Source organism: Electrona antarctica (assembly GCF_951216825.1).
Source record: "Electrona antarctica genome assembly, chromosome: 18".
Taxonomy (NCBI): Eukaryota; Metazoa; Chordata; class Actinopteri; order Myctophiformes; family Myctophidae; genus Electrona; species Electrona antarctica.
This window is the reverse complement of record NC_136799.1, coordinates 36,604,446-36,618,191: the sequence shown is the minus strand read 5'-3', so window position 1 is coordinate 36,618,191 and position 13,746 is coordinate 36,604,446. Positions and strand designations below refer to the sequence as shown.

Sequence of the window (13,746 nt, the reverse complement as noted above, 5' to 3'; positions counted from 1 at the left end):
TTTAAGCAAAGTTCCAAAATGGCAATAAACTAAAATGCAAATCAATGCATGTCAAGTTCTGTTAAGTGAATATACTGTATGCTGAAGTGGTGCAACAAGGGTTACACAATCAAAAGAGTGTCGGTCAAAAATAGACGAACCGTTGTGGACATTCTAGGAATCTAACGTTCCTTGCTCTTGGAAGAACAACAGCCCTCGGGCAGGGGTGGAAAAAGTACTACATTTACTGCAATCTAGAAATACTCTGTTACAAGTATAAGTCCAGAATTCAACATTTACTCGAGTAAAAGTACAAAAGTACAATGCATCGCGACGCATTGTGAGCTTGTAAATCGATGCAACGCATTGTGAGCTTGTAAATCTGCTATTCAAATGGCCGAAATATATAGGGGTGAAGTGGCTAGTGTGCTTTGTAATAATAATCAGAATCTACAAAGTACATAGTAATTCAAGTTTTTAAATAATTGTATTGGAGTAAAAGTACAATATTTGCCTTTGGGATGTAGTGGAGTAGAAGTAAAAGTATTGGAAATATATACTCAAGTACAAATACCTCAAAATTCTACTTAAGTACAGTACATAAGTAAATGTACTTACTTAATTTCCACCACTGCCCTCAAGTCCAGCATGTAGACATCACTGTATTCCATACAGCCTACATATGACTAAAAGAGGGCCTGCAAAGAGGGCAAACATACAGTAGAAACATGTCCCCAAATAATCGGTTGTTATTTAAAAAGTTAAGTCCATCACCCTGTGTTGCTTTTTCCTCCTTATCAGTACACAAAACTTTCCACCTTGGCAAAGCATAAGAACCTTTCTGCGATATTGAGCCAATGCGTCGTCATTTCTGGTCTGTCCAGTCTGGAACTCTCGCGCGCGTAAATTGTAAATTAGCATAAAAACAGATGGATGGCAGCCCTCTTTGTGACCCACACATTCACAGATGATGAAAACACGTCCACCTTTGCCAACTCACAACATGTGCAGAAAACCGTTGCCAGTCGATGATTTACAGGCACAACTGTGAGATACATGCAACGTGCTGGTGGTGAATCACTGATCTGGCCTCGCATCCAAATCTAATTAACACGCTGGTAAAGTTGTTTGGATGCTGCACACACAGGCAGGCGGCGGGTTTTACGACCGTGTTTTCCACGGTGTCAAGGAAGGGAAAATGAAGCCTGTGCTTATGGGTATACAGTATATGCTGGTCTACTCTCCATGTGGGTCATTGCTGTGTGTTATTCTTAATGGTGTGTGTCCACATTGCACACAGCTGGAACGTCGGGCCTGCCCACATCATCTCCCTCTCCACCGAGGTCTACTTCTACCTCGAGTTCGGCCTGGAGCTCCTCTTCAGGCAGTACGAATGGCTGAAGAAAGACCTGGAGGTGTAGTGCACGCCCACCACCACAGCCAAGAGGCTCTATATGCACATACTCCATTTTGGAAATAACTCTTCCTACTTCCGCGCCTCTTCCGACTTGTTAAGAGGTGTTACCGATGATACTAATGAAGGCTCTGTTCCATTCTGGTCAAACATAGTCAGGGTGGTCCGGGACTCCGGGTTTGAGTCCCGATCTTGACGACCTCTGAGATTGTAAAAAAGGAACCAAATGGGTCCATTTGTACACTCTCAGAGTTATGGGGGTCCTTACAGTTTGACAACAACTATACACTAAATGGAACAGAAAGAACCTTAATTAGTATCATCGGTAACACCAGGAAGTAGGGAGTTATGCTGTGTGCATAGAGCCAATAGAGTACCAGAGTCCTCCTGATGTCACTCACTAATCCCCTGGGTCATGGAAGTATTTTCTCCATATGGAAAATAACATGGGTCATCTTAGAATCGTTTCATATAGGAATTGTGGTCCAAAAATAAACAAACTGTCCCGGCGACATCATTTACTCATCAGTCACTCATTTGATAGGGATACAGTCTGTGTCTGGCGAAAAATGTATTAATTCGGCGGCAGTAACATTAGTGTTTTATCGCTGGCAGTTGATGCTTCATATCCATATGAGTCAAACCGTTTATTATTTTGGAACGCAATTCTTATATGCTGTGATATTAAACATTATCTGAATTCAGAATGGGGGGGGGGGGGGGGTGACCCATACATTATAGGTCAGACTCCGGTGCTTCTTCTGTGACCTACACGCACACATACACACTTTATTTGGCTTTCTATTTCTCCATTTTAATTAACCAGTGTATTATTGTTCCTCAAAGCAACAAGACACATTCTTTCTCTGAGTGCCTCCTTATACCTCTTCTTACCCCTACCTTTATTTTTCACCCTCTTTTTTCTTTACCCTCTTTTTTATCTACCTAAATTCACAAGTCACACACACACACACGCACGCACGCACGCACGCACGCACGCACGCACGCACGCACGCACGCACGCACGCACGCACGCACGCACGCACGCACGCACGCACGCACGCACGCACGCACGCACGCACGCACGCACGCACGCACGCACGCACGCACGCACGCACGCACGCACGCACGCACGCACGCACGCACGCACGCACGCACGCACGCACGCACGCACGCACGCACGCACGCACGCACGCACGCACGCACGCACGCACGCACGCACGCACGCACGCACGCACGCACGCACGCACGCACGCACGCACGCACGCACGCACGCACGCACGCACGCACGCACGCACGCACGCACGCACACACACACACACACACACACACACACACACACACACACACACACACACACACACACACACACACACACACACACACACACACACACACACACACACACACACACACACACACACACACGCAGTGTTAATTTAACTGTCCACTGTTTTGTTAACCGAGCAGTGAGTGTGTGTCTTACTGAGAAGATGATGCACGTTGTTTTGTCCCTCCTCTCTGCCAGGAAGCCAACAGGCCAGAGAAGCGTGCAGAGCATCCATGGATCATCACCATGGGACACAGACCCATGTACTGCTCTGACGACGACCAGGACGACTGCACCACGTTTGACTCCTACGTACGTCCTCTGTCTGTCTGTCTGTCTGTCTGTCTGTCTGTCTGTCACATTGCTTCTCAATCCGTTTACTTTCAAGGAGCCGATTATGAATTGAATACCCAGGACCTGAATGGAAACAAGACCGCAAATCCTTGCTTCTGGGGGTTCCCCGGAAAACAAAATATTTTCATTTTTCTGTGATCCCATTGGACATGTGTTTGACTGTACCCTGTACTGATTACATTTCTGCCAATAAATTGATTCAATCAATCAATCAGTCAAAAACCCTCACAACTCCAAGAGAGTACAAATGGTCTAACACAGTGGTTCTCACACTTACTCGCAGCAAGGACCCCAAAATGTATTGTATGTATTTGGCCACGGACCCCCGTCTGAACCACTGATCTAAAGATGGTGATACATTGGCAAAAATGGTACGGCAAATTTAGCTGGAAATATTTTTTCACTCAATAATGAAAATATGGAATGCAATTAGCCAATGTGTGTCCAAAGTTACTACTGGGCACAGAAATGCTCTCTGTAATTAGCTCTATCGGTCATAGTGGCTTCCCGGAACACAACACATAAAATACACGATAAACTGAACATAACCCAGTAACATTCTTTACAATAAACAAATAACAACTACATAAACCCCACAATAAAAACCATACAGTGTGCGTATGCGTGTGCGTGTACGTACGTGCGTGTGTGTGTGCGCGCGCGCGCCCAAAGCATGCTGGGAACTCCCTATTCTGTCCACTGCAAACCCCAGGATATTCAGAAAACATGGCTTGTATTTATTTAGCTGTTGAAGTAAATTGGTAAAGTACTTGGCGTGCCTATTCTGAGACAAATATTTGGCTAAAATAGCTGATCTACAAACTCACAAGGTGGATTATAGAGCCCTGGGGACTCAACTAAGTACTGTATATGGTTCAAGTATATGGGTTCAAGTAAGTGACTTACTGGGTTCAAGATGTTAACCAAACAGGCCAAATACATAAGCCTAAACGTTTATAAAATTCCATGAAATAAAAAAATATGTTTTTTTTCTTTCCCCGGTGTGATTAAACGATATCCTCCTTTAAAGGAGAATTCCATGCTAGAAGGCTTTCTTACCTTTATGTGTAGTTGTTACGTCCCCACCAAAGAGGTTCAGGTGTTATTTTGTGCAAAAGTGCATTATTGGCTATTTCCCCTACTATAAGCCCTCAATGGGGGTTGGGTTTTTGTGCTAATTCACTTATTTCCAGTGTGCCGCTTGAGATACTATTTACATTATAAAGAGAAGATATATACAAAAAAGATTTTTGAGCGATGGAAATAAGCAAATTAGCACAACACCCCAATGCCCCATTCAATTCAATGCAATTCAATTAAATTAATTGAGGGCTTATATTAGGGGGAAATGGGAAATAGCCAATAATGCGCTTTTGCACAAAATAACACCTGGACCTCTTTGGTGGGGACAAGAAAGGTCCTTTAACCTCTTGGCTCTTTCAAACATTGAGCCCCAAATTTGCCCTACAGTTTTGCCAGAGCTTCTTCAACTTTCGGATCGCTCTCGTCACCAGCAATAATTAACAGCAATAATAGACCACAGTTCCAAGCCAGCACTGTGTACTATAGTAACACATCCACTGTAGGAGGGTGTGTATATTATTGCAAAGCGCTGTGCTGTTCTATGTTTCGTATTTATCATAATTAATTTAAATATGCTCTAGCGTAGCAACCACACGTGTCTGGCATGTTCAAGTCCACCAGACACGGCGTATACAGTATGAACCGGTGACACTGCTGTATATTACCAGCGTCTGGCAGGTGTGGAAACACCCAAGGAGGCAGAGAGGGGCTCAACGTCTGGTGCCGAGTCCAGTGAAACTGACGCCATGCACTCACACCCCTGAAGAGTGTAAAGCCTGATTTATAATGGATGATTTATACGCACCAATCTCACAAAACATTGCAGCACGTTGATTTTAGATTTTAACTTATGTGTGAAGCATAAACCGCTCTCGTGACAAGAGACATTTAATGATAAATAATAGCTCTTGTCTTTATAATATGGTAGTAGTTAAGTTAATGTTACAATTTGCCTTCACCAAACTGTGCCGAATGCACGAACGTTTAGCTTTATATTGGCACGTCTGCCTAATTGTAAATCGTAAGTGTAACTCCCAAAGGCGAAGAAGACAAAGTTCCTTTTTGTTTGAACGAAAGTGAAGTCCTGGGCAAAGTATTAACTCTGTTACATAAAGGCATTAGTGGGGATTTGTTTTTCGGGCCGTGGCGCAGGACACATTAATTGCACTTTGGTAGACGGTCTCGCCACTAGGCCCGCGGCCCAGTCGGTGCTGCGCTCACTGCAACAACCCTTAAAGTCACGTCGACCGGGGCATGCTGCTGTAATCACTGCAATTTGAAGGCAAATAGTTTCCAGTCGGGACCCTATTGCTCTAAGAGCGCTTGGCACCGTCGCCTGGGTGAGGCTGGCACTTAGGCAGGATGGAGCTTCACCAGGGTAGGGTTTCCAGAGATTAACGCATTCAAACCGGGAAAGCATCCGTACGTGTCACTTAGATTTGAAGCACTTTAACCATTCTTGTATACTTCATTATATACAAGCTTGTAGGTCTGCTATTCTTTTAAAAAAATCTTGACATTTTGTGCAAATCTTTGAATATAAATATTTATTTTTTAAAACTCAAATCCTTGCTTCTTGGGGGTCCTTGACATGAAAAAGTTTGAGAACCACTGATCATCACAGCATACGTTTTTAGCCAAAAACTGGATTTAGAAGTCATGTGTAGAATGGGCCTCAGGTAAGGGTGTAACAATAGTAACGGTATCGAAATATCGATTTAATGTAAAAACTCGAAGTATATCGATTTGAAAACAGCAAATATCGTATCGTATTGTTTGACTTTGTATCGAATCGTTTTGCAATGAAAATAATACATTTTATCAATACTAAGTACTTAATTACTTTTGTATTCCATATAGCTACACTTGGTCTATTGATAAATGTGTGTATTCTCTGTGTTCATGTCAAGGCGTGGGTTTGTCTATATGTGTTCAAATACAATGTCCATATATTTGCCAGAGAATCACTGTGTTTACTTATTTATATCCATAAAATATCCATATATCGTTACACCCCTAGCCTCAGGTCTTAATGGGTTAACGCCAGCTCAACACTCTCTCTCTCTCTCTCTCTCTCTCTGTTCTGTCACTGCAGGTCCGACGAGGTCGAAACGACACCAAACCCCTAGCTCCAGGTCTGGAGGATCTATTCTACACACACGGTAATGATAAGTCTGGAGGATCTATTCTAAACACACGGTAATGACAATTGAAAGTACTCATTATGCAGAATGTCTCATTTCAAGTTCTGGAATTTTTTTAAAATAAAAGCGCATAATGCCTCGCAATGTGACACATTGTGTGCTTGTAGATTGGCTATTGGTATGTATGTATGTTAATAATCAAAATCTACAGAGTAACTAGTAACTCAAGTTTTTAAATGTGGAGTAAAAGTACAATATTTTACTCTGAGATGTAGTGGAGTAGAATTGGAAACATTGGAAAAGTACATATACCTCAACAATGTACTTAGTTACTTTTCACCACTGCATTTACTTGAGGAGGACCACTTCACCCATTTTCAACCTATATAATTAGCCCTTCGCTAAACCCCACCCCAAAAGTGATTGTCCAATTTGTTTTTTTGGTACTTTTGAGTGACTCCACTACATTAGGAAGGGCACTCTTGGAACCCAAACTTACATTACAAATGAACCACCTAAGCCCTATTTCAAGTGTAGTGGAAATAGCAGAAATTGCATAATTTGTACTTTTGAATGCTCAAGCATTTACTGTCGTCTCTGTCGGGTGGAAACCTCACATGTCCAAAACTGTTACTTTTCACGATTCAAGTTCAGAAGCATCAAAAGTAGCAGATCTCAGATCTACAAGCAAGAAGTTAGAATACGAAGACATTTCTGCCCCGACAGTGACGAGGACATACTCTGTCCACCTCTCTGCTGCATGATGAACTCACAGCCCACGTCCGACCAGCTGTGTGCTCCTAATAGGTGTAAATTTGCATGCTCAGACAGGCGAGGGTTCCAGCGCTCCGAAGGAGCAAATCCAAACACACATCATTTATTACAAAAGCAGGCCCTCGGTCTGGCCGTCGTCCCAACAGCGCTTATCCAAATGTTTTTCCCGTATTACATTTCTCCAGACCTTTGTTTGTTGCTCCGAATAGTTTTGCCAGTTGGTGTCATGTTTTTTTGGTGGTGGTGGTGGTGCGGGAGGGGGGGGGGGGGGGGTATTTTAGGTGAGAGTTCTCTCACCTGAAAGCACTCATTGATTGCTAGACAAATCTAATGCAAGGGGCGGTTAAAAGATATGAAAAGCGTTGTTGACTTAACCTTGATATTAGCACAGTGGTATGGTTTGCTCGCTGTCGGGGGAGTAGGGTTGAGACCATAGTCGTTATCGTTCATCAACAATAAGTTCTCATATTGCAGATATTTTAATTTATCGTGAAATTGTCCCGTCACACCCTGGACCTGAGTTGGCTCTGTACTCTTTCACCCCGTCTACACCGAATCTCAAAAATTGCTGATCTACAAGCTCATAGATCTTGTATTTTTGGCTAATGTCAGAATATAGATGCTGAGGTGCAAAGTGGTTATCAGCTTTAAGCATATTAAGCACATACAGTTAATCACAATTATTTTAGACACAATAATTGTCATATTATCACCCCATCGCTATTGGGGAGTATGAAGCAATGGTAAATGGATGCCGTGTGGTGGTGGTGGCTGTATTCAATACAGAATGAAAGTAGTCGTATCGCTGTAAACATGTGTCTTTCACAGGGGTGGACGTGGAGCTGTGGGCACATGAACACACATATGAGAGACTGTGGCCCGTCTACGGTGACAAGGTCAGTTCATATGAGAGACTGTGGCCCGTCTACAGTGACAAGGTCAGCTCCTTATGAGAGACTGTGGCCCGTCTACGGTGACAAGGTCAGCTCCTTATGAGAGACTGTGGCCCGTCTACGGTGACAAGGTCAGTTCCTTATGAGAGACTGTGGCCCGTCTACGGTGACAAGGTCAGCTCCTTATGAGAGACTGTGGCCCGTCTACGGTGACAAGGTCAGTTCATATGAGAGACTGTGGCCCGTCTACGGTGACAAGGTCAGTTCATATGAGAGACTGTGGCCCGTCTATGGTGACAAGGTCAGTTCATATGAGAGACTGTGGCCCGTCTACGGTGACAAGGTCAGTTCCATATGAGAGACTGTGGCCCGTCTACGGTGACAAGGTCAGTTCATATGAGAGACTGTGGCCCGTCTACGGTGACAAGGTCAGTTCATATGAGAGACTGTGGCCCGTCTACGGTGACAAGGTCAGTTCCTTATGAGAGACTGTGGCCCGTCTACGGTGACAAGGTCAGTTCCATATGAGAGACTGTGGCCCGTCTACGGTGACAAGGTCAGTTCCTGAGAGACTGTGGCCCGTCTACGGTGACAAGGTCAGTTCCTTTGTCCATGACTGCTTATTCCATTTAGTGATGTCCCGATCATGATTTTTTTTTGCTCCCGATCCAATTCCAATCATTTCTTTCCCGATCTGATATATATATATTTATGGAACACGTTTATACCATATAACATCAATAGTACAATATCCAAAATGACAGACAATATCCAGTCTAATATCCTGATATGGATATAATATTGATACTAGGGATGTCCCGATCACGTTTTTTAGCTCCCGATTTCCGATCATATGATCGGATCGGGACAACCCTAATTATATTCATGTGTTGTCAGTGTTGGATCAGTCAGAGACTTTCCGTGTTGTCCCTCTAGGTGTACAACGGGAGCACTGAGCAGCCCTATGTGAACCCCAAGGCTCCCGTACACATCATCACAGGCTCTGCTGTAAGTACTCTCACACCGGTACACATCATCACAGGCTCTGCTGTAAGTACTCTCACACCGGTACACATCATCACAGGCTCTGCTGTAAGTACTCTCACATCAACGACTCTCCACTCTCACAAAGGCACAGTGTTGATTTTGTCTAAGCTATGACGACTTAAAACTATGACTAAATGTATTGACAATTCCGTCAACGAATGAAAACGAAACAAAAATGTTACAGAGTGACTAGTGGAGAAGAGATCCCGTAGAACTAAAACACGTCATCATGGGCTCGTGGCGCGTGGAGCTAAGTGATTTCAGATCACGGGCCGCCGAAAAAACGTTTTAGTCGACTAAAAATATGACAAAAACTTGACAGAATTGTCATTGTCAAAAACGAAATCAAAATGTGCTGTCAAAATCTACACTGCTTTCACATGAAGCAGTGGCAAACATTGTACAGTGCCTGTGCTTGTTGTGCAGGATAGCTTCTTTCAGGAAGCTACACCTGCTGCATGGAACTCTGTACAGACAATCTTATCCTCACAACATTGTAACTCTGAATGAACTATGGTGAAATCTATTGAATCCCCAGATGCCTGTTTGCAAAATGTTACATTTGATCATTTTAATGTTACTCAAACCTATGTTTCCTAAGTTGTTGGCTTTTCTTTTGCGTGTTTTGTTATCGCTGAAACTTGGCGTTGCTTCTATATACTCTTGGCTCCCTTCCGTTAAAAGAGATCTTTGTTCTCTGGCGGCGACAAAACCTGATTCAATAAAGGTTAAATACGAATCAAACACTTAAGTACCGCGTCACGACCACCTGCCCCGTTGCATTTCCTTGACGTGACCGTCAGCAATGCAGAGCATGCGTCCTCAATCAAGCGTTAGTCGGTGGCGGCGTATCAAAGCAGTGCAGCGGGGGCGGCCGACACCACACGGACGCTCACACAGCCACAGCTGTAAATGTCACACGAGGCCCTGCGGACGAACGGACGGAGCTCATGAGAAGCATGTGGCTGAGCGCTAACAGCTAACAGCAGACGCACTAGACGCCTGCCAATGAATGTCTGTGTTGTTGTCCATGCGGTGGACAAAAGTACACTCAACCCCCCCAGTATGCTTGTAGAATGTAGATACTCCGGGCCAAATATTACTCAGCTTACAAGTGAAAGCTGCTCAGTCAAAATGTTGTTAAAGTACTGGAGTATTTTTATTTTGTTTAAGTATTCTAAAGTACATGCGTTTCAATGTATTCAACAGTATATTACAAAAGTCTGTACATACCAAACCCTAACCCAAAAATGCAAATATTTGTGGTTAATTCATAATGTACTTTTTCCCCTCCCTAGAAATGTAGTCGAGTCAAAAGTACAATATTTGTCTTTCAATTTTTTTACTTTCACTTCCACTACATTTCAAATATTGAAGTAAAGTGCAGATGCTCCAAAAAATTTACTTAAGTGTTAGTACTGGAGTAAATGTACTTTGTTGTGGTCACTGCTCCAGGGCTGCAGAGAGAGGACTGACCACTTCAACCCCAACCCCAAGGAGTGGAGCGCCTTCCGGAGCACCGACTACGGCTACACCCGCATGAACGTGGTCAACTCCACCCACCTCTATCTGGAGCAGGTCTCTGACGACCAGGTGAGGCCCCGCAGGCGCACGGAAGCATGCGCACGTTGCCACATATTTGGCCAGCGGTTCCCAAAAGTCTTTATTTCAAGGGACACCCATATCTACACATTTCCATGTGCGCACTGTCAGAGTTACAGACCCGAAAGGGTCCATTTGGAACCCCCATGAGGATCTCTGGGTCCCACAGTTGAGAACCATTGTTTGGTTATACAGTAGATACTACATCACTGTTTCCCAAACAACGTGTCCCATTTGTCGGTCAAGGAACCATTTTTATGGGACACAAGTAAAAATCATTTTTTTCCGTTTCCTACATTTTTTGAATTATTTCGATTTACAAATTGTATTTCTGAGAAGAAATACAATTTCTCTTTTTGGGTCTCAAGCTAAATGTTCTCAAAATGTGTGCCCAGACACAAATGGTGTGCAGTGAGACAAGTCCAGGTGTACCTTGGGATTTTGTGGCAACCAAAAGTTATTATTATTTTTTAATGTTCTATATTTTAAAATCTTAAAAACCTAATTTTATTAGGCATTCATAAATCAAAATAAATGTGTGCACTGTGATAAGATCATAACAGTGATAGGTATTACAGAGGCTACTTTGCCTGCTTATGAAAACAGGTGTGCCTTGACAATTTTGACTTGCACTTGGGCACAAAAAAACACTGATATTATAATCGTTCTGCATTTTCTCTCTTTTTTTCTACCCAGCATGGCAAGGTGATCGACAGCATATGGGTGGTGAAAGAAAAGCATGGCATCTCTGCATGGATTTGAAGACTGATTTGAAATGAATCATTTTACCAGAGATTTATCAATTTGCCAAGTAAAACTAAGATATAGTTATAAGGTATGGTTATAGTATCTACTTAACAAATCCAAGTACGCTGTGCACTTTAAAACCTAATTCTGCTGTATGTTTTTGCTGCTATCAGACCAATCATAAGAAACCACTTTCCTCCTGTAATGGACATGATTAGGCCACCCACATTTCCAACACATTTCAGACAGTTCAGAGACTGTCTGAAACTGTCTGTCTATTCTAGTTCATGCTGCTGAATTTCCCTCAGGATATTGGCTCATGAAATGACAGCCTCGTGAAATGGAAGCAGACAGCGTTTACAATTCTATTTACAGTTCTCCTTGCACTGGGGGCACCTAGGTGGCCTACTGTAGAGGTGGCCTACTGTAGAGGTGGCCTCCAGCGAATACAACTGTCAGTGTTGAGGCCAATGCATACTACACCAAAACAGGCACAATTTGTTCAGTTCAGCTGGCCCAAAAACTACAATGTGACATCATTCAGAGCTTCCCCCCCCCCTTTTTTCCCCTCACTGTATATATTTCTTTTCCCTTTTTACCTCCTTTTTGATGAATTCCTGTTCTGTCTATAGAAGTGTCTATTTGTACGTCTCTAAATGTTTTGATGATTTGAACATGGTGGACCCTGTTGGAAACAAGTGTAATGCTTAATTGGGTCGTCCACTCACAGTTAACAGCCTTTGTATTGAGTTTGTGCTTGAAATGTACTGTAATTCTGCAAACTGTTAATAAATTCTTCAATCAATCAATCAATCAAGTCTCAGAACTGACTTCAGTTGTTCGGAGCCCCCGAGATGTTGTGACTGACTATCCCCAAACTAGTTTGGCCAGTGTGTATGCTACGCGTTCAAGCCCAGCCAGCTTCAAGTCTGTCAGCAGTGAAGCGAGTGAAAAGCAGCGACAGTTTGGAAGAGACACGAGCCAACATCCAGGAGGTACAAAAACACCTCTGAAATATCTCTCTAATTGACCATTCATAAGCAGAAACTATGGCTTTAAAGGGGCGAAACCCCCATACTGCCGCCAAAGATTCCCCATAGCGAGGCGTTGTGATATCCAGGTATTAAAGCTATCGGTCCAGCAGTGCTGAAGGTATGAATTGCCATTTGCCTGTCAGTTGGGTTTGGGGAGCCCTGCCGAACCGAACAGTTCTGATGCAGCTACCATAAGTAGGTGGGTGCTGCGCTGGTGAGAGATCATGTCCCTGCCACTGCATGTGACTGACAAGACACTGTTAAATTACCATCGCTCACTATCAAGTTGATATATTTTACTACATGCCCATGGGTTCTAAGGGTATAAAGTATTATTTATCATGGTAGGGAGGGGGGACATTATGTGAACCTTTGTGTACAACGTGCACTACGCTCTGCTGGTAAAACTCCTTGCTGTCAGGTGAAAAGAAGCACTGGTGAGTTCATCGTGTGTTTGGGAGGAGACGTGGTTGTCTACCGTTTTTACTGAAGGAAATCATTGAATGTTGTTTTTAATTCGTGATTTATTATTTTTTGCTTTTTTGGGAATGTTTTTTGAAAATGTTTTGAAATAATAATAATTAAAAACAAAATGTAGGAAACCAAAAATAACCTTGGGTCCCGACCCAGTGCTCTCACATGAACACACACACACACACACACACACACACACACACACACACACACACACACACACACACACACACACACACACACACACACACACACACACACACACACACACACACACACTGCAAAAAAAGAAAAAAATGTGTACTGTAGCTCAATATCCTGTGTTACTTTGATTAAGTGATAGGCCTGTTTTGCATTTTGTCTTAAATATATTCAAGTTGTCTTTTCTTTTAATCTTCAGAACAAATCTTCATTCATTGTCAGTCCAGACCGCAGACAGCATTTTCTTATAACTGGTTGCAAGTTGTGACTATAGTTGCTTTGGTATGGACTGGGCTTTTACTTTGGTACGTAAAGTATATTTTGATGCCAACACCTTTGTACTTTTGCTCGAGTCAAATTATGAATACAGGTCATTTCTACAATGTGGTATTTCTACTTTTATCAGAGTACTTCTACCACGACTGATCTCCATTGGCTTGTCCAGCCTTACAGCTATCGGGGAAGGGGGTGGGGGGGTGGGGGGGGGACAAACCCACAGACTCACTTTATGAAACTCCGGGGCCTGGCGGCCGGCGGGGAGGACTGTGGCTTGGATGGATGCTGAGGTATTAGAACGCACACATTGTTCCCTGAGGAGAGCTGCTCGCTCCGTGACTCAACGCCGCTATGGTGATATTAATTCTTAATAGCAGTATATTTTAGCAGCCAC

The 13,746-nt window shown here is 43.3% G+C and overlaps 2 protein-coding genes across 3 annotated transcripts in view; one reads left to right on the top strand and one right to left on the bottom strand.

The window, feature by feature from the left end:
- The window catches only part of acp7 (acid phosphatase 7, tartrate resistant (putative)), a 33,315-nt gene extending 21,404 nt beyond the window's left edge, over nt 1-11,911 (top strand). For both annotated transcript variants that reach the window (XM_079528806.1, XM_079528807.1), the window contains exons 8-14: nt 1,280-1,394; nt 2,922-3,035; nt 6,256-6,322; nt 7,907-7,974; nt 8,908-8,979; nt 10,474-10,611; nt 11,317-11,911. In XM_079528806.1, the coding sequence (XP_079384932.1) occupies nt 1,280-1,394; nt 2,922-3,035; nt 6,256-6,322; nt 7,907-7,974; nt 8,908-8,979; nt 10,474-10,611; nt 11,317-11,382 (640 nt within the window). In that variant the 3' untranslated portion in view covers nt 11,383-11,911. The remainder of the gene's footprint in view (nt 1-1,279; nt 1,395-2,921; nt 3,036-6,255; nt 6,323-7,906; nt 7,975-8,907; nt 8,980-10,473; nt 10,612-11,316) is intronic.
- LOC306942752 (KATNB1-like protein 1) overlaps nt 1-13,746 on the bottom strand; it is a 159,531-nt gene that overhangs the window by 27,701 nt on the left and 118,084 nt on the right. The window lies entirely within an intron of this gene.